Below are 27455 nucleotides of genomic sequence, written 5' to 3' on the forward strand. Positions count from 1 at the left end.
GTGAGAACAGGATTCATTCCTAAAGATGGAATTCCTTTAAGCAGTTTTCCTGGAACATTTAGCCACATCTATGGAAGGTGCTCAATCTCTGACAGCTCTGTGCTGCTGCTTATTAAAGTACAATATTCCCTGGCCATCTTTTCCCTAGGAAACACAGTATGTTAGTGATTTAGGTATTGTCATGGCTTGTAAATCGCTTCTCTAAGAAACTGGCTTATTGAATCTTTGCTGCGCAAGGGGGAGGCTTTCTGGAAGTATAACATTAATGTGGAACCAGTACATCTCATTAGTTTTAATTAATTTCTTAATTTTTGTTTATTTACTGACCACTTTAAATAGAACTGAATTTAGTTTTTTTTATACTTGGCAAAGCTGGAAAAGAGGGCTATTCTTTTATCTATTTGTAATGACTCAACTTCATATGAAATCTGGCGGAAATCTTATGTGTCCACTGGGGTGTAATTTTTTGAGATAAAAAGGATTTTATTCATCTTTGCATTTGCTCATATTCTTCCCTTTCAATTTTATTTGCTCAACAAAAAAGAATCCCCCTTTCAGCACAGTACCTTGTTTGGAAAAGTTTACAGTGCAATTAAATGAAGCCAGTGATCCTTTTTATATTATTTCATAAGTTGACACAGTAAATCTAAGTTTGAAAAGTTTTATGAAACATAGTTATGGGATTGTTGAACAACAGATGGTGGATAAAGACTCCACACTTTGAAATTTGGTATTCATAGCACTTGTTCTGTCTGAGCTGTGGGTTCACTCTCTGTGGATGACTCATGCAAAAATATGCATTCACAGATAATGCAGAACAAACTTAAGTTTAGATCTGAATTTTTTGTGCTTTCCTGACTGTGTATCTAAATGTTCCTCATGAAGCAGTCTGACTTGCTGCTCTGTGTATGCCACGCTACTTCGTTGAAAGCAAGATATTTTTGTTAATTGTCATAATGATTTTCATCTGTGTGCTGGCATTTAAAAAAAAAATTCCTGTTAATTAAGAATAATTGTATGAAGCCAGGGTGACAGTGAGAAGATATTAAGTTTTTCTTGTCAGTAAATTTTAAAAAGGCATTCCTCAGTGAAGTTAGTGGTAAGTCACATGCTTGCTCCGTTTCACCCAAGTGCTCTTTATTCATTATTGTAAAATTTGGCTAGGAAATAAATTTTAAAAAATAATTTAAAATAGCTATTGCAGAAATACTTGAATTTAAATGAAACAAAGCTCTTTAAGTATCTTGTCTCAAAATGTGTACTGAGCACTTTGGGAGAACAGAGGGTGGATGGTGATGCCAGACATACAACATGTTCTGTTCTCTGTGGTGTTAGCACATGTGGTGGTGGTGTAGGCTCAAAGATGGGACATTTTTAAAATCAGGCTTTTTAGAAAGGGTCAAGTCAAATATTTTTTGCTTAAATGCCCAAGCATTCTATTTGTCTGGTGAAATATTAATTTCCATGTAAAATGATATCTCTAAAATCTCAGTATCGTGTTGCAGCTTTTGGCACAGATCTAACAGGTGCTTGAGGCACAGGTTGGATCCTTGTCTACTAGAGTCACATGCAACTCTTTTAATTTGGTTTCAAAAGCTTCAGAAATTTCTCTGATACTATTCCAAATCCTCACACTGTTTTTTCATTTGTTATTTTAATAGCATATCTTGAATTCTACAAAGAATTTCCTTGAAGCCACTTGTTGCATTAATTGTAATGCATATTGTGGCATATTATTATTTTTTGTAAATTAATTCAGTATTGAGTAACTACATTTCTGTCTCACTGAACTGAGGTATTAATTGGAATTAGAATTTACTCTCTCTGTTTAGCTACATAATTATAAAATAATTTCTTTTTCCTGATTCTATATATCTGTGGCTTAAAAGTGTTAAATCATTACATGCATTAAAATCACTTATCCCCTTTGTACTGATGCATATAATTGTAATAATTCAGAATAGGTGAAGCCCATGATGTTTTTCTGAATCTTGACTAGGGGAAGGGGATAGGCTAATACTTGCCCATCATTGTGTGCCATTGTCCTCTTGTGCAACCTCTATGTTGTAGGAGTGTGGATCAAAGTCTGTAAATTGTTACTGCATTGGCAAATGTTCCACCTAAATTTAAGAGGAATAAAGAAAAACGTGTCAAGATACGTTTTACTTACATGTACACATGCTCTGTATTTCCAAACGTCTCAAAAAAAAAAACCTTTGCCAGATATAAAGCATTTTTTATTATTTAATTGAAATCTTGAGCATACCCAGTGTGCACTGAAACATTTCAGGTATTGTTAAATACTATATATAGCCTAAATGGGTTTCTCTATATAGAGAAAGCTGAGGCAGCCATTGAAATGGATTGTTGCATGTAGAACTGCTGTCCCCTCTTTCCTGTTCATACATCCCACCACATCTGATTACCAAGAAAACAAATATGAAGTTTTTCCCTCTTAAGATCAGCCTATAACAGCCATTTCATTTGGCAGTTGAAAAGCTGTGTGTTAACTCGCTGATTGTTGCTTTTATTCAGAATCTAACCCCTTTCTGATGGTGCCAGCTTTTGGCATAAAACAAGCATATGCATAACTTAGAGATTTTGGTCATGTCTTAAATTACCACTGTGACAGTACTTCCCACAGGCTTCCTCTTTCAAATGTACTGTTCAGTGGTGAGATTCTTTTGATTACATGTATCCCACGAGTTTCTCAATAAAAAAAGTCCATCTTTAACTTCTGCATGGATTTTTTTTTCTGTTGGATGACCTGTTGGAGACAATGAAAAGCCTTAATAGACACTAAAAAATGAAATTATGCTTACATTTTTCTTTGATGGATTTCTACCTTTCATATATATTTGTTAAGAAGTAGCTTACATTGCAATGACAATGTGTAATTTATTTTCTAGCTGTAGAATTTTAATGACAAATCTTATTTCAGCTGAAAAAAGCAAAATCCCCTCCTTTGCTTTTTAAGGAGATGGCCATCATTAGTAGTCGATTTGTACAGGTATATTTAGGCATGTAAAATAAAACTCTGACACTGAACCGAGGTTGTGGATATTACAAAGTGTAATGACAATGTACTGTGGAAAAGGCATGTGCATTAATGTATGTTTAATTTTTAGATTAAATTAATTCATATCATGGGAATGGGGAGATGCTTAATGTTTAAAATTACCCTGCTTGTGCTTTGAATAGGATTTTAAACAAACCTAAAAACAAAAGAAAATAAATATTTAATACCCGTTAATGGAAATAATACAGATTCCTGGTGTTAAATATTTTGGGACAATACCTACTATCTCTGTAGTGAATTTCCAGGAGGAATCTTGAGAAAAACAAGCCAATGCACTGGCAATTTCTCCTAATTGTTTCCACCTTTGGCTGTATATAACAGATGGCAGGGGAAGAGCTGAATGCAGAACGTTTATCACCAACTTTTTTGAGATATCTTCTTTTTTTACCTCTACTTCACTCTGGAAGAAATTTTCTCTTTCACAAGTTTTCTTGAGGGAAATATGTCAAGTGGAAGAATACTTATCCAGGGTGTGGGAAAATGGGATTGACATGCCTCCTCTGCCTGATCTGTAACAAGGATTTGTCCATGATGAATGCCTACTTTTGCTCAGGTGTGTCTTTCTCCTGTTGGACCTGTTCCATTTGAATATGCAATTATATATTCATTAGATCAGAGATAGTGTGCCTAGTGATTAGGGCATTCCTTTGAAATGTGAACCCCAGTGGTGCCTGTTCAGAGCAGTAGTTTGGTTCAGGTTCTGCAGCACAGATGAGTTCCTCATCACCGACCTGCTGGTTATGCTGATCTCATTCTCTCTTTCTTGATTTTTAAAACCCTTTCTTACCTCAATTTTCTCTCTCATTTTTGAGCACAAATTGCATGCCAGGACTGAGAAACTATTAAATGAAGGTTGATTGCAACTCATAAATGTATCTGAAACATTTTGACTTGTGCCAATTTGCATGTTGATGAATTGCAATGCAGAAGTGTCTCCTTCTATACAGTATAGAGAGAGGGTATGTGGCACACTTACCCTAATTGGAAATGTTCTACTGAACATATTTCAAAAGACAGGTAAAAAAGATTACACGTATTTTGTACAAAAAACCCACAATCATCCAAAAGAAGATAAGATTCTTTCCTTGTTCTTGCAGCTCCATCTATTCTGCTGATGTTAAAATCAGGATTTTAGGGGTTTTATTCCTTAAGGTTTTAGCTTCTGGTAATATTCGGTTCTGTGCCTCAAAACCCAGTACAATTCCTTAGTTGTGAAGGGGATATGAGAATTCCCTCTCTTGTAGGAGGAGGATGTGGGAATTAACAAGTCTTGAGGTAGGAATAGGTAATATGCATGTTCATGGGTAAAACAAAGAGGGAAAGCGTCACTGCACTGCTAGAGGTACTTACAAATGCTGACTTAGTAATAATTTTCTTTTGAGCTGAAATTGCTTTCTTCTTTAGATTTTTCCAATTTTGTTGAAAAGTCAGCATGAGAGGCTGTAGTATCAGGCACTGCTTTATTTTCTGTGACTAGTTTTCAAAAATTTCAAACCCATTCACATTGCTGAAGTATACTCACAGAGTCACATAGTTCTTTTCATTTCCTGAAGTGTTATTTTTTTCTAGGTTTTAGTTTGCATTGTTAGTTTAATGTCTGGGTAATATGTGGAATACGTTCCAGGAACACAGTAGAAGCTGGGCTTTCATGTTTTTTTCATGCTGCCAATAACAGAAACCTCAGGTTTATTTCTGATAGTTGTTACTCCTAAAATGAACCAACAAATGGGTCCTTACTGACAAAAACAATACAGCTAATCCTAAGGGAACTAGATCTAAAGTGTTAGGAACTAAGATAAAAGACTGGATTTTCAAAAAATGTTTATCTGTCTTTTTTCTTTTGAAATAGGTGGCATTTTTATCAGACATCAAAAGGAATTGGTTTATTCTTTTGAAAATTCTGCTCACCAAACTTGTTACTGTTCTTAAATATGCTTCTCTGTGAATGAGCCACATCTGTGTTTGACCCAGAGGCACCTCTGACTGTGGTCTTTCCATGGAGAGTCTGAGATGGAGTGAAAATGTCATTGTTGACTTTTACCTTTCTTCTTAAAAAGCGTGCACTGAAGATTTCTAGTTTAACCTCCCTTCTTCTGGTAGGAAAGTTGGCTTAGCCTCTGTCTCTTTCCCAGCCTGCATTCCTACCACTTCCAAAAAGGAAAAAGTGGCATCGGTACAGCTGGAGAGGAAAGGACTTTCTTTTTTTCCATGAATCACAAGACCGTTATTCCCTACCAGTGAATCACTGACAAATCCCTTTAAAATAATGTTACTAAACTTGAAAATTGCTATTATCTTATCCTAGGTATTTTTAATATGACTCAATATGATTCATTACCATGACACTTATAAGAAGTATGACATGGGAACTTTAAAATTCCTTTGAATTTCCAACAACAACAAAAAAATCCGATATTGTATGTTATTAGATGACAGCTTTGGGGTATGGTAGTCCAGAACTGTTGCACAGCATTGTGTGTACTGGTTTATATGTGTACCTGGTGCATAGAGAACATGACCAAACATTGGACAAATGTTGATGTAGGTAAAGGAACAGAGAATCTTATCTCAAATGATTTCTAGAAAGAAAGTATTGCCTAAGGAATGTTTTACCCAACTTTGGCAAACATATACCTGGTAAAAGATTCCTCTTCACTTCTTTTCCCCAAAAGAGCACTCTAGGATTGATTTTTCTAATGTAAAAAAGTTTGCATTTCTCATTTGACAAAATTGGTTTGTTTAGTTCCAAAGAACTGTGTGAAAGTTACACAAGGTGCAGTTTCAGCCATGAGTTTCATCTGACATTTACAGTGATCATGTCAAAAAGTCTCTGCACCTAAGAATGTACAGCTATGAATCTTGGAAAATGAATTTCTGTGGAGACATATATATATACACACGAAACATTTCAGTATCATGTTATTGTTAAGATAAAATTAAGAAGGGAAGTTTTTAATGTCTGAACTATTCCTAGGCTGGCAGCAGATTTTAAAACATTTTGTATTTTTGACACCTGTGTTTTGTAGAAGCAGAGAATAATTCAGTTTGGAAGCATTCTGTGGAGGTCATCTTGTCCAAGCTCTTTCTCAGAAACAGACAGCTTTGAAGCTGCTTTAGATTGCTCTGGGTCACAGTCAGGTTTACTAAGAATAAGGAAGAAAGTGGTCTCTGAAATGAAATGTTACAACAAAATAGGTCACCATAAAAATATTAAAATTATATTTAGATGTGAGTCTTTGGAAATGAATGAATTGCATTTTATTTATCCTTCTTTGTATTTCTTCTCAATAAAATCTATAATTGAGCATCATGGGAAATGCCTGAAAGAGAATTCTTGAGTGTTATTCAACATATGAATGTGTTCAAAAGCTTGCTTTAATTTATATGAAAAGAGAAGGCAATGCTAAGCTCTGCATGCTTAGTCACTGGAGTAGTGCAGTGTTGGAAAAGTAAGTGGTGCAACAGCAAGAATACTCAGTTATTTGCCTCTAGGATTTGTGCTTGAGCTTCTGAGCCCTAGGGGCCTTTTAGTTCATTAATAGTTTACCTTTTTATTCCAGATTACATGCCCTGAAGATCATGATTTTGAATAAGGCAGCAAATGAGGAGTTTTACTCATGCATTTGCTTTGATAAGAGATTAAATAAGAGTTGGAAAGAAAATATTATCAAAATCTTAAAATGGATGTAAATATTTCAGAGTTTTAACCTTAATGATTAGGCATATATCTATTCCAGTAAAGAAATACAACCCAAAAAATTGTTGAAATATGTTAAAATGCTAAACAAAAACCACCAATCAAACTGCAAGAACAACTAAATACACTCATTTCTCATCTGTGAATATGACAGTCAAATGGAAAAGAACAATAGCTTAGACAGTAACTAAGAACTTGGGTTTATTCCAGCACTTGTGATACTTCAGGGGTCTCAAATTCCCTTAAGTGCTTTGCACAGCAATGCTGTAGTGATCCAGCAATCTGTCAAAATAAACCCATTTAGGCATACAGCAGTTTTTCAACACAAAGACTTAGAGCTACAAACTGGTTTAACCAAGGAGTTTCCACATAATCTCATGACATCCATTGGGGTTTTCATAGTGCTGAATTGTTGCGGAAGGGGATGAGAGGTGTCATCATTAGAGAGGAACTGAAGTCAGCAGTAGGAGTTTTCTTCTTTCCTTTTAATTGCTACCACTGTGTGCTGAAACCCTGTTGGTTTCCATGGCTTCAGTAAAATCAGGTTTCTGTGATGTGACTGTCTACTTCTGTCATAGAGTTCCATATAAACATTAATTTCCCCAGTCCTAATTTTCTCAGTTTTTGTAGATAATTGCATTGTGAAAGTTTCAGTGATGATCCTGTCAAAGTTTTATAAGTAGCTTGCTACTTGAAAAAGCTTTGCTGTTCTTTCAAGTCTTTTTAGTGTTTTACTCTATCTCCTGTTCTTTCCCACCCTCCTTATGTCAAGTTGCTATTATCACTTAGTGAGTGCTTTCCTTGCCTTGGTCTGACTATTTCACTTTCTGTTGTGTAGCCCAGGGAGCTCAGAAAGCTCTCGGGTCTGGCTGAAAAGAATTCTACAGCTAGCCTGTCACTCTAGCCTGGAGTGACAGCACGACAAAGAAAGATAGATATATATATTTCCATCCTTTTTTTTGCCCCCAAGTGAAGTGAAACTTTTCACTCCCCAGGACCAGCATTTCCCTGCTCCACTTTTGTGATGAAAAATTTTGAATATTTCGTTTTCTCTCATGCTACTTTTCACATACTCATCGGACTGCTTTTTTTGACATTTGTTTGCTATCACTGAAGCCAACTTAAAGAGGACATATGTTGCCCCACTTCTCTGTCTGAGATAGAACAGGCAAGGTCATATGGTTCCAAAATGCTAGAAAAGACAATTCTAACTGATATCTCTGAAGTAGGACAAGAAACACATTGAAGAAAAAAACTAGGCATACATGTCTGTCACAGCTCAGAGGCTGTTAATATGAGCTTAATAGAGATAAAATAGTGAAAACCCAGCCTGGAGAGAATTCACATCTATTCTTTTGCTTCAATCTATGTAGAAACAGAGGACACAGTATCGCTTTTTCATGAGTTGCTTCACTTTGGAAGTGATTTCTTTCCTTGTCTGGATATGCTCTTTTACAGTGTTATAGATTTCATGTGTATTATGAAAAGTAAAATCATTTTTTTAAATATGTATTTTTGAATGCCATGCTTGGTCTGTGCAGCATTGAGAGAACAATATCACTCTACAGCTATCAAGTGAGAGTAAGCATACAAAGCAGTTGCAGTCAAGTGTATTGTGGTTTTGTAATGAATGTGCTGAACCTGATAAGGGGCTTGAAAACAAATGGCATCGTGAGAGATGAAAATCTGTACCATATGGAACATGATATAACTATGGAGTCTCAAAACACTGACTCTAGGGAGTGTGCCAGTGTACGTGGGAAAAGTGAGAATTTCATGAATTATGTTACTCTTGAGTAGATTTGAAAGTAAAAAAGAGTTCAGCAGTACTCTGGTAAATATGCAAATATTCTTGTTCTCTGAATGAGACATAAATCTAGCTTTGATGTTTAGGCTTTTGAAACCGGGGCTTTGGACAAAACACTGGAGAGGAGAAGTACAATACAGTACAGCATGTGCAAATACCTGAAAACATTGGTGGAATGATTGAAGTCAAAAGACAGAGCTAGATGTGTAAGGATTAGTGTTACAGAGTGGGAGACAGCAAAAAAGTCAGGCACTGTGTGGCAGAAAATGGTTTGGTTATTTAGCATGTATCACTCTTTCTTGAGAACATAAAAACCAGTGCTAGTATAATTGCCAGATTGTGAAAGAATTGCAGAGCAAAATCCTGTCTTAAAGATCATAGTGCCTTGAGTAGGTGGGTTTAACAAACATTTTCTATCAAAGTCCTGAATTGGATGAAATTACATTGCATAGTATAAATTCACCTGTTTGCTTCAGTGGGATGAAGCATTAATGTTGTCTAGGTTTGAAAAGACAGGTGTCTGCTAAGGACGGCAGGAGCCTCCCCTGAACTGGAAACTGTAAACATCCTCCTTGCAAATTGTTTTGAATTTGAAATTAAAGGGGGCTCTCAGGCAAAGATATGGGAGCAGGAATAACAGGTTTTTTATTAGGAAAGAAAATAAAAAATAAAATAAACAATGCAGTAATACAAAAGAACACTGACAGAGTCAGAATGTGACCTGACACCCTGTGGGTCAGGGTGTTGGTAGCAGTCTAATTGAAATGGTTGTTGCAGTCCTCTTGGAGTGGTAGGTGTGGTTCTGTTGGAGCAGTGATCTTGTAGAAGGGTGTAGTTTTCTTCTGAAGATCTGGTGGAAAAGATAGCTGTTCTTTTGGGAATCTAGTGGAAAGGCTGTTTTGGTGTCTGAAAATCTGATAATAACTAGTTAGGAATGCTTGCCTTTTCTTCCTGGGCGGAGCATCTCACAATGGGGTGCTGCAATGTTTATCAGTTATGCAGTGGCACTCCATAGCCCATTAATAGCAGATGTGTCCCTGAAGGGAAGATTGGTTTGTGGAAGAGATAAAGAAAACTGCCCAATAAACATTACAGATGGTAAATAGAATATACACATTGCCTTGCAATCCAGGACAAATGTGGTAAGCTGTTGTTTGCAGTGTGGCAGTGTGCTGTTGAACTGGGCATTTTTGAATGACAGGTAACACCCCCTATATTATGTGAGATTAATCTAAGCATGGCTTAGTGAAAAGTAGAAAAAAAAAAAAAACCTGTACAGGTTCACTATCAGGTGAATAAAGGAGAGCTGTATTTTTTGGTAAGAAGTACTTTGTGGAGAAAAATCTTACTGAATAAAGTCTGCAGAAGTACTCAGATCTTTACAGCAGTCTCACATGATCATTCTTTTTTGGCTTGGTATACCTAGAGGTATTTCCTCCTTATAAGCATCTTAAGTGCTGAACTAGATAACCTTATCTGCTTTAAAACAGAGAAAAAGAGAAAGTATTTCACAGACTGTTTCAGACAAGCTGCAAATCCTGGTCCGTATCTAATCCCCCATGCCAATTATGGATGGAGTTGTCAATCTTTTGTCTCATTTGTAGACTATGTTACTTGATTCACTCTGCCCACAGCATTTTGTATTTTTACTCCTATCTCTTTCCAGAAAAGCTAATTCCACACAGTTTTCTAAGTTTCTCATTCTCAGCTTTCACTTTCTCATGCTGTCAAGTACTTCCTGGAGAAACCTGGTCTTGTAGAACAAGAGTGAATGTGATTTTTTTGGAAGAAGTTTCAGGGATTTGTTGGGGTTTTTTTCTTTTGGTTGTTATTTTGTCTCATGGGAGAAGGTGTTGTCTTTTTCGTCTGAAACAGAAATATCCTGAAACAGGAACCCAAAGCCGAAGATGGTAACAACCTTAGCAAAGATTCAGATACTGGTGTTTTATAAAACAGCTTTTGTTTTTAAAAATTAATCTGTGAGAGGTTAATTTTGGACATAATAAAAATTTGCTGAGTATTTCAGGCTAACTCTTTTGAATATCTGGAGAAAACAAGTATTGGTTCCATATTTTACTTTTAAAAAGAAAGCTATGACTTCAGTCTAAGCAGAAATGTTTAAGTTAAAAATGAGTACAAAAGAATTTTAGAAACTTCCTAAAATGTATAAAAGCAAGTTTCAAATGAAAGTGTCTCACAGTATGTTTGATATTGCAAAGGGGTGTTTTCCATTACCTGAAACAAACTCAGTAGGTTCTGAATTAACATTTCTTGCAGCAACATTTACTTAAAGGAATGTGCTACATTAGAAGACTTGAAAAGCAAAACCAATTTTTTTTTTTAAATAAAAGAGCATAATTTCTAAACCAACGCTATATCAGAAAAGTATGCCTTACAGAATGAGAAAGCACCCTGACTGTAGTAGCCAAAGGTGAAAAATTTAGCATTTTCATGCATGTATGTGAAATTAAGAAATTCCAACGAATGCCAAGCCTACACTGCCTTCACAGGATGTAGCTTATCTTTGTATTTAAGTATTTTGAAATTTTGCATGAACAAGATAAAAGCAACGTTGCTTAGGCTCAGGAAAGGTTAGGATTTTCTGAACCTACAGATCATGAGTACTCTTGAAAAGCTGAAGGATAATTCCCGTTATAAAATGCAACACCCAACTTTTTAAGGAGCCCCAGTAACAAAGTTCATAGGGTCTTTAACAATTGTAACAATGGAAGACAATTTAAAAAAATGTCTTTAGGAATCTAGGAATGAGTGAGCTATCATTGTATGAGCATTCTCTTGACTAAACTTGCTCTGACCAAACCTGCAAGTTTGGGCAGCAATACTTTTAAGTCATCTGTAAAAGAAAAGTATTCCAGAAATTTGGCTGTGAACAGCAGAGTAGAGGTAGGAAGTGTATAGTAAAAAAATAATCCCTTAAACCAGTGGGGGGAAAAAACCAAAATTAAACACCAAAATCAAAAGATTATTTAAGTAATAGAGGATTTGTGATTATGTGTTGTCACCTGAAACAGCTTTCAACCTCTAGAAAACAATTTGGGAAGTACAATTACTCCCTCTGTCTTAGACTTTTCACTGACTAACTGATGGACTCTGAAACTCTGATGGCTTCCTGATATGCTGTGGTGTCAGGGTGAGGTTGCAGCAAAAGTTAAGTGAATTCTGTGATGTTCAACTTTTTTTTTCTCTTACTTGAATGCTAGAGATTTTCAAAATCATGTCAGTTCAGAAGATTCTGAGAAATTATTTTAGGTGCACTGAAGTAATTAACTCGCTCAAAAAGCATCTATGTGAGTTCTGCTTTCACCTTATTGATTAGAATTTAAAAGAAATTAAAATGGAGAACAATTTCCATGTGACTGTGGTAAGCCTGCTTAATATGGTAAAATACAAATCACTTGTGTTGTAAAATACAATCCCTTTTTCAGAGAAGTACTCAGTCTGCTCTCTTGATATGCATTTCTGATATTCTTTCTCCTTCTGGACTTTCATTCTTCCATGATTTTGTTAAAGACTGAGTGACTTTACATCATTCTTAGTCAAACTTTCTTGAGCAGAAAAAAAAGAGACAAATGAGACACAATAAGAACAAAATAATTTGTAGAATTGTAGTGAAGGCTATCATCGATGCTGAACTGCAATATCATGGTGAAAATAACTTCAGTTGCTCTTGATGTCAGCTAAACTCTGTTCCTACAGAAGAATGTGGAGCACTTCTGTCAACTACTGACAAAATAAAAAGACTGCAGCCTTATGAAGTTGCAGTCTGATATATGGCTGCTCATAGAGGTGTGTAATGGGAGAACACAAGATGGAAGGCTAAGCAAGAAGAAGGATAGGTCTCAAGGCCTTCTTGCTACCCAAAACCAGTCCCTGCCGGGGGTTCTTATTTATTTTTGTGATCCTTATTTGTAAGTATAACAGTCTTGAGGGAAGAGATTCAAACTGGCCACAACTTACACATTTTATTTTCTTACCCTGGCATGTGAATAATCTGTCATCTTATTCTGTCCCCAAGTGTTGTGTTTCAGTGCTGGGAGAAGGTGTAACACCGTCATCTGCAGTCAGGCTGTGTGGCTGTCAGAGGTTGTCTGCCACCCCAGGGCCAGAAGAAATACAGCCAGGCCTCTTCTCTGCCTAGGCTGAGCTATAAAGAATTCAGATGGTCCTTGTGGCATGCAAAGCCCTGTTTGAGAAAGTCATAAAGGAGGCAGGCAGGTGTAATAAACCTCAAGACGAAGTGCTGACCTTCCCTTCACAGGAGAGCAGGAAGGCGGCCTCAGGGGCTGGGCTGCGAGAAATGGTTTTGATGTGGTCGTTTGACCTAATTTTCTGTGTTTGAAAAGTAAAGCTGAGCCAAGAGACAAATTTGAGCTTGGTGGTAAATCCCTGAGAAGCATGAGATAGGCAGCCTGAATAGGAGGAAATTGAGGCAATATTTTGTTTAAACCAAACTGGGCATGTTATGCTATGCTAAGCTTTTTTTCAGTCTGAGTGCATGACTGGAGCCTTGCAACCAAAGGTGGGGAAGGTAGTAAGAAACTAAACTAACAATTAAAAAGTACATTCATCCATCTGTTGCTGTGCAATTTTATGCAAATCTTCCTCGTATAGTCAATAACTAGTTATATGGGGTTTTTATAGTAGTAGAAATTGAGAGCTTGGACAAAGAGATGGAAAGGTTTAGGTCCAGAGATAATTTAGCTAATAATAATTGAACACAAAATAATTTGGATACGAACCCTTATATAGAATCACAGAATTATGTGTGTGTGTGTATATATATATATATTTGCACATGCTAATAATAATGTTTGAGCAATACCATTAAAAGTTTATAGGTCTGAGGCTTGTTCTTCACAATTGTTAGTGTTGGGAAGTTGAAACATCAACAAGTTGTTGAAGTGTTGGGATTTTTGCAAAGGTTTCTTCTGCTGAAGGATCCTGAAATAAAACAGGCAAATATATTAAGGCATAAATATGATTCTCAATTAAGAAGTATCAGTGGAGTATTCCAAAAGAGAAAGACTTTTCTCTATCAGCTGTTACTAGTTCTCATTAAGTATTTATCTGCATTGTCACCAGGCCTCTGAGCTCATTTTTAACTTGCTTTGTAAGCATCCAAGGGATGTAAGGTTTGGAGTAGAAAGAGTACAGTGAATTAACTTGATATTTATGGGGAACCACTCCCAAACATGAATCAGCATGAGAGAAAGCATGAGTATTCCACCTTGGAAAATGCCGTGGCTAAGTGATGGTTCAGTTGTTGTTTTGGGCTGCAGGGTGGCATTTTCATTGGTTCACATCAAATGGGAGGGAGACAGATACGCCAAGAAAAGCTGTGAAGATAATTACCACACTATTTTTTTTTCTGGAATGGGGACAAAGGAGGTGCAAAAACTAAAGGGTGGGGAACCAAGCCTTGTGGAAATGTTCAGGAAGCATTGCAGTAGTAAAGAGTACTTTCTGTAACTTGGAATTGCACCTTGACTAGGACAATGAGATTTTAGTCCAGCAACAATATGCTGGAGAACCTGCATGAATGCAGAGCATGGAGAGAAGCATGAGACACAAGGAGAGATCTGCATGTCAGTATTGCTGCTCACAACTGAAATACAGTCGCTTTTAACCAGAATGTTCCTGCTGCATTATTTTTCAAACCAAGCTCTCAAAAAGCCATGAGTGATTGTAGCTTTGCTTTTAGCCTTGTTGGCTTTGATCTGAGGTACAAAGAAGATTTTTCCATGTAGGCAAGGCAGACCCTTCATAAACTATAGAGGAGGAAAAGAAGTGTAATTGCTCTTAACTTTTGCAGCGAGTTTCTGGTGCAGTAAAGCCTTGCAGGGATGTACCTATTTGTCAGGGCAGCTCGTGCCTGACAGCTTGTAGATCCTGTTGATCAAGTCAAGGACTGCAGCCAGAATAATTGCTTGAAATGTTCTGGATACAGAAGTGCCAGCGAGGAGTGCTACCCTGTGCTTTTAAAAGGTTGCTCCTAAGGGGCAGATTCAGAAGAGTTTTGCAGTATAACAGATGCACATTTATGGATAAATGTCAAGAATAGCAATAATTCTCCTGAGAAATGTGCAGCAGTGTTACCACATCACTGCTTACAGCCAGCGTTGCTGTAGCATTTTTTATGGGAAAAGATACAGTAGAAGGAAAAGAGTGCAGAAATTATTTCCTCCTAAAATACCAAGTGCATTTTATGTGTTGAACTGTAACAACTAAGCACACCCCACATAACAGGCAAGCTTTGATAGTTTTTTAAAATTCTTTGGATACATTTTTAAAAATTGTGGTGTTGCTGTTTGTGTCTTGTGCTAATATTTATGCCCAGATTTGTCCTTGTTACCCTCCTCTTTGCCTTTTCCTATCAAAATCGGGTTTTAGAGATTTGAAAATCTACCTCTTTTCAGAAACACAGATTACTGCATATTTTTATAATCTCCTTAAAGTTAATAATAAGTATAACAATTTTATTTTTAGAGATTTTTGGGGTTTTTTTGATTGCAAATCAGATATTGCTCAAAGTTTAGAAATTTGCCCTTTGTTTTACTAATGTTTAGGGATTTTGTTCCAGGTTTCCTGAAGTATGTATAAGTAGTCTTTTCTTCTTTTGTGCTTGACAGTTAGCTTAATTATTAATATGTCATATAGAAAGGATTTCAGGAAAACACTCCTAAAGTATTTAGAGAGTGAATGTTACTGTAAAATGTGCTGTATAATTAGGCATGTGTTAAAACAGTGGGAGAACAGCCTGAATCTGAGATGATCCTAATGATGAAAGGGAGATTAAATCAAAGATTTATAATGCTGGCCTGGAGGTGTTTGCTAACTACAGAAAATATATACAGAGTGTTTCAGTACTGAAATGATTTCCACATTATAGCTGGCTGAGAAGCGTTGCAATATGTGCAGTCCTAAACCCATTTCCTTGGATTATAAATTAGTTCACAATTATATGCTGACAGCAGAGCTGCACATTGCGTGTTCATCTCTTGGGTAATGAGAACTGCATCTCTTGTGAATGCAGAATACTGATAACAGCATTCAGAATCTGACATGCTGCAAGCAGGCAGCATGAAGGCTTTCACACACAAAATGCATCACATTGAGTGCATTGAAGTACATTTGAAAAATTTAGAAGTGACATTTGATTTAAATTATTTAGAAAAAAAAATGTATGGAGCTGCCATTTTTATTAATAACTTTCCTCACTAGAACAGAACTAGATACGTGATCACAAGCAGCAGTAAAAGAAACCAACTCCCAGTAGACTGAGAAGGTAATGAAAGAAAAGTATTTTAGTGCCCTAAATAGACTTCATTTGCAGTACATATTCTGCAATATGTATGTAGTTATATCACTGTGATAAGTCTAAATACCTAACTGAAAATACTTTTGGCTGAGAGGCCCTTAAAGAAAGAAGCACATATTGCATTGAATTTTAAGACATTCCCTATGCATTACGGGTTCTTAAACCCACATCTGCCTTTCTATAAATAAGAAAGAATCCCTTGGGAAAAAAAAAATAATTCAAACAGGAAAAAAAGCCAAAACATGTGCTTAAGGTTGACTTATATAGAAAAGCATTATTAATACATGCTTCCAAAAAAGAATTAGAATTGTGGTTTTGAAATGTGTGTGAAAAACAGTGACTTAATTTTAAAGAGCATGTATGTGTGTACATATCTATTTATCTTTCATTATATTCTCACAAATAGTATAAACAATAAGTGAGATTATTGAGTAGAGTCTTATAATATCTTTCAGAAATTTTGTCCTAGCAGACTGGTAGGATGAAAGAAGCACTCTTGTTTTGTGGAATTTTTTTGTTTGTTTTTGAAGCATGTAAGTCTTCAACAGAAACTAGTATAATAAAATACTTCAGGGTTAGATGTTTTTCACTGTTTCTGTTTATAAATGACAGTCATTTTGAAAGTCTTTTTTCAAAGCTCTGAAATGTTTTTAGCCTCTAGCTCTCATTGACTTGGATGAATTAATATTGGAGTTCAGATGCTAATTTATGTGACTGCTTTTGAAAACAAATTTAGGTCAAATCCTGTTTCTGTAGGAGTATCCATTAACTCTGTCATTAGCTCCAGGAAACCTTTCTGTTCACAGTCTCTGTTCTTTAACTGACAATTAATTTTTTGAGGCTGAGTCACCTGGATTCAAGTGTGGAGTTGCCAAATAGTGTGCTTTCTTTAAGAAGCAAGGTTCCTTTTCCATGCAATGCAAATGAATTCTGCAGAAATCTAGCATCCGAGTGATGGATTTACTTTTTATTATTTTTCCAGGGAAATTCTGGCCTGGGGTTCAGTATTGCTGGAGGAACAGATAACCCACACATTGGGGATGATCCTGGGATATTCATTACTAAGATTATACCAGGAGGAGCTGCAGCAGAGGATGGAAGACTCAGGTAAAAACAAACTTATTACATGTGTTTGGAAACAAAATGTGTAATTATTATAATGGCTCTCTGGGAGCCACATGCCAACTGGATCTTTCATGGGGTCAGGGGAAGCAAATGACATGACTGGAGTCTCCTTTCTGCTAAGACAGCTGACTGAAGGAGCTTAGAGCAACTGAATAAGGGTAGTTAAATCCTGTATTATAGAGAGCGCTTGATGGTGCCACCTCCTTCTTAGTAGCAGGTATTTACTTTAGTGCAAAAGGTGAGATGGGGGCAGCAGGAGGAAACCTGAATATCAGCATGCAAGTCTTCTCTGCCTGGCCTTTGTGTGTTCATGGCTCAAGAACTACACATTGGTCTTATACATTAAGCTATCAAGACTTCCCAAACTACAAAGCCATTTCTAAATAATCATAGCTATTTGTAGGTGCTTCCTGTTATTTGGCTGCTGTAGTGAGATGTGTTTACTGCTGTTTCCAAACATTATTTTGTTCCATGAGGATGTGATGGCTCTGCTGTATGTTCTGAGTCATCTCCAGAGTGATCTGTTGCTTTAGAGCCTGAAACAAACATACAGATCCCTTGATGGGGTTCTCAAATACATGGCAGGATCTCCCTTAAACAAGGGGAACCATAGAAGTGCTTGTAATGGTCTTTCCTTATGGACCAAATGCAGAAAGGCTTCCATCAATCAAAGAAGCTGTCATCTTGCTGTTGGTTGTGCAGCCTGCTAATGCTCCCAAAAAGCCAATTTAACTGGAAAAACTTGGGATAAAATTTTGATGCTTTCATGGTCTCAGCAGTGAAATCAGCTCTGAGAGCCTTTGCCAAAAACAGATGGTCTAAAATTCATAAAATGTACCAGATGCTAACAGCATTTTTCCTGAAGCCTTTTCCTTTAATTCAAAGCTAAAAGTAAGATGAATTGGCCAGTTTAATGAGCAAATTTGAGATATTTCTTATGCTACAGTAATAATTTGATTTTGGAAATTATTTTTTTTTTCACTATGATAGTGATGAGGAGTCATGGTGGTTGGCAGTGCCTGAAGAATTTAGTTTTAACTAAGATTACAGGTAAAAGGAATGAGACCAATATCATGTAACTTTATGACTAAAATGCAGCTATCTACTCCTAAGCTAGTCTCAAGAAAAACCTAAGCATTTCTAGGTTGTGATTCATTTCATCCTAAAGCCAATGCCTAAAATAGAACAGAAGAATAAAAGAGCCTCTATTTTCATTAGTGATTCAAATGAAAAGGAGTTTCTTTGCCTAGTCCAGCTGTATTGATCTGTACTGTAATGTCCGCATTGGGCCAGATGAGCTTCATGGAAAACACAGCATGAAAAAGCAGCAGTGTTTGGAAATCATGCTATATAAATAGACATGATGAACAACGTAAAAGGGGTCTTAAACCTGAAACTGTCTTTCTACTAAAAAAAGAATTCCTTGCAAAAAACAATGGTATCTTTTTAGAGAATTTTTAATTACATATGAAAACCTTTTTAGCTTAAGCTATTAAGAAGACAGAAGCAATTGCAGTATTCTGCTATCTTTGTAAAAAATCAAATATTTCATAACTCATCCCTGTGTTAAATAACTGCTGTAGATTCTACTCATGATTATTTCTGTCTTGTAAACATCTTGGAAAGACCTTCTAAACCCACAAAAAGTAGCATACTAAGGAAATTCATTAATCATTTTTAAGATTAGATATGGCAAACTTTGTGTTTTGTAATCTAAGTTTAGCAGTACAAGTATAATTATTTTATTACTAAGACTTATGTAATGTTTTAAACATAATATTTGGTATGGGCATTCTTTCTACTCTCAGATTTTAGGAAGATTCCTCCTTTCCTTGTTTTATCTGGCAAATGGATTTCACTTTGCTGCAAAGTCACAATTCTGTCACTTTTTGGGAACACCTGAAAATGTAGTTATCAGTGGTCATTACTGATGTGCCCCTGAAGGGCCATATCCTGGGACAGTCTTCACTGACTTACACAATAATGAATTTTTCATAACAGAGAGTTTATCAGCTAGGGCCATACTGTAGGAACAAAAGCTTAACAACATGCAAAAACAACTACTAAGGGTAGTGATAACATAGGTTTCTTAGGAAAATCCCAAATTAAATTACCTGAGAATGGGAGATTGGTGTTTATTGGCTGAAAAAATATATACCTTTTTTGTCTACTTTTCTTCCACACTCTACCTGAAGATAATCTACATTATATAGCAGTGTGGGCTGTCTGAACTGGCTTCTATATCTGCTGTCTGGTTTTAATCATAAAAGGCTGTAAAATCACTTCCACTGCATTTTACATGATGTCCCTTTGATCTAACTTAGCTGAGTGAAGTTCTTCAAACAGTAAGACTATGAAAATAACCTGTAAGAAATTGACTTCATGCTCCAGAACCTTGGGAATATATTACATGAATGCATGGGTTGACAGTGGAGGAGTAGGTCAACTGAAGTTTCACCTAAGTCCAACAAAAGCAAATGCAGCCTGGTGCACCTGGGAAGGCATAAGTCTTCAGTGGTAGATGTATAAGTACATAAATATCAGATATAAACACCTGATGGGAGGGAGTGAAGATAAAGAAGCCAGACTTGTATCAATGTCCAGTAACAGGGCAAGAAGCAATGGACAACAAGCACATGAAATTTCATCTTATCATCAGGAAAATCTTTTTTTATGGTAAGAGTTGCTGGACACAACAGGTAACTCAGAGAAGTTGTGCGGTATCCATCCTTGGAGATACGTTATGGTTAAACATGTTCCTGGACAACTTGAAGCAAGTAAACTTGCTTCAGTGAAGAGGGTTTGACAATGGGCTCTCGAGATGCTTTCCAGCTTAAATGACACTTTGATTCTTAAATTTGGCCTCTGCCAGCAGTGTGCTCTGGCGGCACCGAAGACCAGCATCAAGGTGAGCAGAGGTGCACAAAGAAAGGACAGGAAGCAACAGTCACATGTTGCAATAAGGAAAATTCCAGTTGTGTCTGAGGACAAAATAAAGATCTCTTTAATGTAACTTGTGATTCCATGAGATTGTGGAATCTTTCTTCTCCAAGAGGTTCAAAATTCATCTGGATAAATTCCTAAGCTATATGATTGAACTTTCAAATTGGTCCTGTTTTGAGCAGGAGATGGGACTAAATGACGTCCAAAGGTCCCTTCCAACCTGAATTGTTCTCCAAATCTGCAGTTTACTCTTGTGAATAAAACCTGAGTGTGAGACTGAAACAAAGATGATTAAATTCCTGGGGTTTTCCTTTAGCAGAGGAAAACCTTTTATTCCTTTTATTGACAGTAGGTGCAATGCGTAATACAGGTTTGTATCCCTTCATGACCCATATCTCTGCTTAAAAAATAGCAATAATTATCAGTCACTTTAGACTTCACTCATCTTCTTAAAAATTCCCTTTTTTGAGAAACTTCTTGAAGTTTCAAAAACTGGAGGTGCACAGAACCACAGGACATTTCAAGTTGGAAGGGGTAATAAGGATAATTGTGTCCAACTCCCTCCTTACTTCAGGACTACTACTAAAACTAAACCATGTAACTGAGAGCATTGTCCAGATGCTCCTTGAGCTCTGTCAGGTGTGGTGCCACAACCATTTCGCTAGGAAACCTCTTCCAGGGATGGACCATGCTTTGAGTGGAGAATCTATTCCTCATATCTAGTCTGTATTTCCCCAGAGCAGCTTTGTTCCTTTTCCTCATGTCCTGTTGCTGGTCACCAGACAGGGGTGACCAGCACCCCCTCCAGGGCTCTCCCCAAGGAAGTACTAATGGATATGTTTATATACTACTCTCTCTGAAATTCCCTGGCTTGTAGAACCAGTGTAAGAACCATTACACTGCACAACTCAGATTTTAGAAGACATTTAGATCAGTACAGTATTGCTTCATCTTGCAGAATAAAGCTGTGGATATAGTGGAAGTTAAATATGTAGTAAATAATATAACATATATATCATTTGATGGAATTTTAAGAACAATTTTAGATTTAATTATTTAGCTAAATGGGACTATAACAATCTTAGAACTACATGGAGATTATGTTTTTTTCTAAATTCTCCCTACCATGTTTCTCTGAAGATTTGAGTTTCAAGTCAGGAACAGACAGAGAATATAAACTCTCTGAAAGCTGCAAGCATTCCCACTGAATTGAAGGAGAATTTCTCTCAAGAGTTTGATGTTTTAAGACTTTTGATGCATAAAACCTTCTTCTTCTCTCCCATTAATGTTGGTTGTCCATGGGCAAACATCTACTTTTTAATAAAGAAGCTCTGAATTTGGACTTTTCTTCTCTGGAAGAAAGAGAATTCTAGTACGTATGGCTCAGTGCCTTTTTTTTGTTTTATTTACATTTGTGTCAGAGAAAAAAAAAACAGTGTTTGTTTCATTTGCCTACATAAAGCAAAGAACTTCAATGTATCATATTCAGTAGTTACTTCTTTTGGATTATCCATCATAGGTGAACCTCTGGCTTCTAAAAGGCAACACATGTGAAAACAAGAGGGATCAGCTTTTGGAACTAGAAGCACAGTTTAGTGGCAGAACTTTATTGGGAATGACGCAAAGCTTTCAATTATGATAAAGTTTAAAAGAGCACAGACTCACAAAATATTAATACATTTTTAGCAATCATAAATCAAAACTATTTTGAGTCAAGAATCAGTCTTGCTGATTATAGTTTCTTACAGTCTAAATTTGATTTTATGGTAGAGCTAGCTTTCTCAAAAAGATTTCTTGCTCTACAGGAATGAGACGGTCAGATGAGTTTCTTATGTATTGCTATCAAAAGTACACTTTTCCTTCTTGAAAAGACAAGTTTGAAAATGAGAGTTTTAAAAGGTCTTAGGATCTAAAAAAGTAAATAAAACCATCTTGTATGGAACAAGAATTCAAATCTTACATTTTATACCAATGACTTGGTCACAGGAATCTTACTGAGCCTATGATACTAAAGTCAGTTATTGCATATGTGACAGAATATTAATGAGGGGGACTGTGAGGTAGATTTGGACAGTCTTGAGCTTCACTTTCAAGGGTTAATGTTGAACCAGAGGTTATTTTGGTATTTAAGCCTGAGATGTACTCAAGAGGAAAGAGGGTTGATACGGGAGTTGAGTCCAAGGGAAGAAATTGGCTGTGCCTGGGAGGATGCACATTGCCCTGGTTAGCTGCCCAGACCTTTGGCTGTTTCCTTCATTCTTTCTTCTAGGAAACTGATTTCCAATCTCTTCCTATTTGTGAACCTATCAATTGTTTTTCCTTAAAAGCATGGACATTTGTAAGGAGAATGGTTGAGAAAAATCAGATCAATTGAGAGTTACCTTTGGCAGACTAATCAGAAACAGCACTGGTAGCCCCAGCTAGCTGAATATCATAGGTTAAAATGTTCTAAGGCTGTGCATTGATCTTCTTTCATTAGTTAATGTATCTTTCCTTTTCTTTAATTACTGACTGCTAGGAGATTTTGTGTTGTAAAACTGCAGCATTTTTTAGGCATGCTGTGTTGCCCAGTCATTACCCTGCCAGTTTTCCCCAGTGCATTTCCCTCCTGCCCTCAGCTCTCAAAGTGACTTGGTGTGAGGAAAGGAACATTACACACATGCTAATGGCAGGAGGCAAGAAGCAAAACAACTTGCCTTCGGTGATCCAGTAAATCAGGGAGAAAGTTTGGAATAGAGTAGTGATTCCTTCTCTCATGTTTCTGTGCCATAAAGTCTTCAGTTAAATGCCTACCAGCAAAGACTGTAAACAAATTAGATTGGTATTCCCTTTGTTGTCAACTAACCCGCTGTCAAGTGTCAAAGATTATAAATTTAGGTAGCTATATGTAGCAACAGAGGAACTCTGAAGACCCTGTCTCATGGATATTTGTGGGGGGGAAAAAAAAGATTGTGTTCTGATCAAAATTTTAAAATAAGTCTGTGTTTCACTAAAATGAAACAGAGAGGAAAAACTGTGATTTCATGCTATTAATTCAAAGCTTGAAAACTGGAATTGAAAAACACTGAAGCCCAGATCTTTCCAGCAGCAGGCACACAGTTGTTGCCACTTGGTGTCCACTTGTAGCTCTAGATTGCTTGCTAAAAACTGAATTGAAAATGATGCTATGAGGCCTTGTCAGATTAACGTGAAGAGCCCTTCCCAGGAGAGATCGTGTTCTTTACAAGCATGTCATGTGCGTCTACTACAGCTGGGGAACTGGCTTTATTCCACCATCTTTATATATGAAAACAGAAGTGTGTCTGCTTTGTGATTAGCTACCTAAGTCCCTGTTAACTTCTGATCTCGTACCAAGCCTATCAGTACCAGGTCTAAGCGCGTTGCAATGGCACACAGCTTGTTCAGGATGTTGTTATAATTACGGTGCTGCCACAAAGCACTGATTCATATCTGCACTGTTTACAGGCCTTTGACAATGCTATTAGTTCAGTACATAATTTAGCAGTAAGTTAATAAAGAGGCATTCACCCTATTAGGCAAAACATGCTTGCTTTGCAGACAGTCATAAATTAGATCATGAAATATTGACTGTTCACTCTGTCCTGGTTTGTGTTAGGAAATTTGATCTTATTAACTCTGTTTGTCTGTGTAGCTGTATCTTTTTTGGGCTACCATGGAATTGAAAAAGAAAAAGAATTACCATGGGCAATCTACATGAAAAAGGCAGGTCACAAAATCCAAATCTGATTTTCATACGTTATTTTCAAAGTTGAACACATCTTACCGTAGCTCACGTATTAAGTTAACAACTTATATATCTTATCATCAGTGGAATATTGGACCATGTAATTTTGTTCTCTCTTCTCTGCGCCACTTCATTTTTGGTTGGCTGAATCCTTCTTTCTCTCATTTTCCTATGTGAATTTTGCATTCTTTCTTCAGTATTGCAGATCCCCAGTGTGTCTCTGAATTGGTTTATTTATTTATTATTTATTATTTGTGTATTATTTATCATTATTTATATTATGCTTTTCCTATTTTGAAAATAGGGTTATAGGCTGTAAAAATCCTTTTATGAGATACAAGGAAAGTGAAACTATTGTTAACAGCCAAATTGTCAGGCAAGGAGGATAGAAGTTAATGAGTAATGAAAGGTACCTCTCTGGATTGCGGTATTTGAAGCTGATGAATTTTATAGACTCTTTATAGACATCAGTGATGGACATTTTTACAGAAGTTTTCTTTTGTAGCACAAAGCATCAGTACCTTCTTCCCCCGTAGATTTCTGAGCTGTTTTCCACTAATTGAATTCCACTGCTTGTGACTAACACTGAAGCAAATTAGCATGGTACTAGGACTCTAGCTTATGTAATGCCCATTGCACTGGAAATTCCCTGCAATGGTACTGAACTGGTTAACTGGAGGTCTCTCTCCAAGAGTTCGTTCATTACCCATGCTGTCTGAATTACAGTCACCCCAGAGTGCTGCAGTAGCAGAACAGCATCATGCAGCCAAATCTAAATGATTGTTTCATCATGTTTGCACTAATACTGCAGTTATGAGTTTAAATAGCTCAGTGACAATTCATCTGGAAGAAGCTTTCTGTGGTTGCATACCTTAGAAATCATCACCTTTCTGTGGACTCTAGTATTAGTCAAGGAAAAAAAATGTCACATCTCTTCCTGTACTCAACAGGTGTAACACTCTAGGGTGCCACTGAATTTTTCATTTCTTTCAATTTTCATGAAACCTGAAAATAATATTTTAGATTAAAAAATAAACTGACTTAAGTGACCATAAAAAAAAATAAAATAAGTTCCTTTTAAGCAGCAAATATCTAATTTTAAATATTCTAAGAAAAAACTTGGTCAACATTTTGTTTCTGACAGCCAAAACCACTAGTACATGGTGAGACAGTTCATACTGTCAACACTCCTGGCTGCGGTTTGCATAAAGAATTTGGACTTTCAGACTTTAGCCAAGACATTTTCTGACAGTACATCATCATTGTTACATTCCTTACTGCACTTTTACTGCAGCTGTTAGAGCAAGGGTGCCCCAGAGTATTGGAGTTTCAGTGTCAAATTTGCAAGATGTAGGAAAACTTTGTTTCTATGTGCTATTCATGTCATGCCAGCCTATGTGTTACTCCAAATGATAGCAACACAAACAGCCAGCTTGGTGTTTTCTCTGTGAGGTACCTTTTTGCCCTCTACTCTGAGTTGCAGCTGTGTTGTATGCAGCCTAATGGTACTGATGCTCTGAATGAAGCTGGTGGAGGTTCTTACTGAACTTGAACAACGTGTTTTCTCCTCCTCCATTTGTTTTAAGGCTGCACCTATGCTGGGAATAGGTATTCCTATCACACCTAAGCAGGAGGGAGGGTTTTCAGCTTGTCGGTGCAAGCACGGTGCTGCTCATTTTGTGCACAACTTGCTGGGCCTGATCTTTGGTAACACTTTTCTTCTTTTGTGCTCAAGTTTCCCCATTTGTAAAATGGATACAGTGATCATTATCTTTGCCTCACGGGGGTTGTTGTGAAGCTAAAACGAGTTCATATTTGCAAAGCCCTTTGAGAGCCCCAGATGAAAAGCACTTGTAAAAATCCTGAACCTGAGATTGCCTCCTGGGTTATCTGTTGTAACTGGTTTTCCTGCACAAACCTGAACGTGCTGCAGACTCTGCTGGTGTCAGCTGGGAGGATTTTAACTTGGATTGAGGAACAGCTGAGCAGTTCAGTGCCTTCAGCAGGCAAAGCACACCTTGGTCCCAGGTCAGTGTCTCGGCTGTTCCCTGGCTGGACACGCCGCAGCCTGGCCCAGAGCGCTGCCATTCCCCGGGCTCTGGGCCCACAGTTCTCCGGGCACTGGGGACAGCTGGACCAGGGGCTCCGAGGGTAAGTCAGGGCTGCAGAGCCAGAGCTGTCCCTGCCCTTCACCACACCTACAGCGCCTGGCCCGCGGCGCTTCAGTACCTGCCAAGCAGCCCTGCAGCTGGGAGGAGTTTGGCTGCTTCCTGATGCCCTCATTCATCCTAGGCTTTACAGAGATTTGTTTTCTTTCCCTTTCCTTTATCCCAACACCTTCCTCTCACAACACCCCACAGCTACCTACACCTCCTTCTGCTCATCCTTCACCTTTCCGGTGTTCCACTCCGGCCTCAGCTGCTGACAGGCAGATATGAGTCCTTGTCCTGGGAGCAGCAATTTTCCTTCTGGCCACCATTAGAGGCTGCCAGAGCTGCCCGGATCCAGCCGAGCCAGCAGCAGGGCTGGATGTACTGGGAACTCCAGCACTCGGCTGCTGATAGGAGTAGTTGCCGAAGGAAAGCATCGTTCATGGCACTGGCAGGAGACGAGACGCAGAGAGACTGAGGATAACTTGGGAGTTAGAGAACGGACAGAGGAATGGAAAAATGTGGTAAGAGCTAATCAAAACTGAGGATTGAGCTGGATGAGAAATATAGAGGGAGAAGAAGTGCAGGGTGGGGCAATATTTTGGGAGAGGGGAATAGAAAAAGTAAACATTAGTTCCTATAAATCTTGCAAGAGGTTTATAAAACTTGATACAAGTTTGAGCACATTTAAGAGAATGCTTATGGATCCCCTTCCAGTCCCAGCATCCTGCCCACCCTTCGCGTGCCCCCTCCCCTTCCTGCTTTGTCCTGCCCATGCTTCCCTCTCTGCTTCCTCAGCCATCCCCTTGCTGCCATGGAACACAGACAGATTTAAACACAGCAGTGGGCTGACTGGGGCTGCTGGCTGGGCAGTGTCTGCAGGCGTTAACCTGGTGGAGCTGCTGGTCTCAGTCTCCTTGTGCCTGTGTCTGTCCTGCACTGCTGAAAATCTTTTGCTTTTAGTAAAGTTGTGGTTCATTTCCAGTAAGTTGAGGTGGGAATCAGATCTGCAAAGTGCAAAATTTTCTTCTATGTTTGCACAATTATTTTGATTTGTCTTTTATACTTGTGTATCTGGTTCACTTCCAACCCAGCAGCTTTACCTGGATGTATGTTTGTGTATTGGAGTCCCAAACTCTGTTTGAAGAGGATGCTAATTATGCAGAGGACATTTTGAAATGAATAATGTGGGAAGTGTAAGATCATAAACTCTGTACAAAATTACCACAGGTGTGGCTTACTTAGCAAGAGAGTTAATTTGCCTTGAGTTATTCTGGCCAAGCAATAACTGAGAACTTGATGGCACAGAAAATAATTTCATTATAAATGATTTAGAACATCTGTACCTTCAAACTCATTATGCAGTGACAGGGTATCATTCTGCTTTCAGGATGTTTGTGATAAAGGAAAATAAATGATGAAAGAAGAGGTTCTCCTGCTGTAGATGTACTTAAACTTGAGTTTTATTCTACAAGTTTATGCTTGAGTCTGTGTACAAATTGAATGGGTGTCAGGTGCTCCTCCCCTTGAGCCCATGTAGGTACACCCTGTGAGATGAGCTACCATCAGT

The 27455-nt window shown here is 37.5% G+C and overlaps 1 protein-coding gene across 39 annotated transcripts in view; it reads left to right on the forward strand.

Annotated features, from left to right (window-relative positions):
- Window positions 1-27455, forward strand: part of DLG2 (discs large MAGUK scaffold protein 2) — a 993421-nt gene that overhangs the window by 653124 nt on the left and 312842 nt on the right. For all 39 annotated transcript variants that reach the window (XM_074535042.1, XM_074535043.1, XM_074535044.1 and 36 more), the window contains one exon: window positions 16905-17029. In XM_074535042.1, the coding sequence (XP_074391143.1) occupies window positions 16905-17029 (125 nt within the window). The remainder of the gene's footprint in view (window positions 1-16904; window positions 17030-27455) is intronic.

The sequence above is a fragment of the Zonotrichia albicollis genome, chromosome 2 (genome assembly GCF_047830755.1).
Source record: "Zonotrichia albicollis isolate bZonAlb1 chromosome 2, bZonAlb1.hap1, whole genome shotgun sequence".
Classification (NCBI taxonomy): Eukaryota; Metazoa; Chordata; class Aves; order Passeriformes; family Passerellidae; genus Zonotrichia; species Zonotrichia albicollis.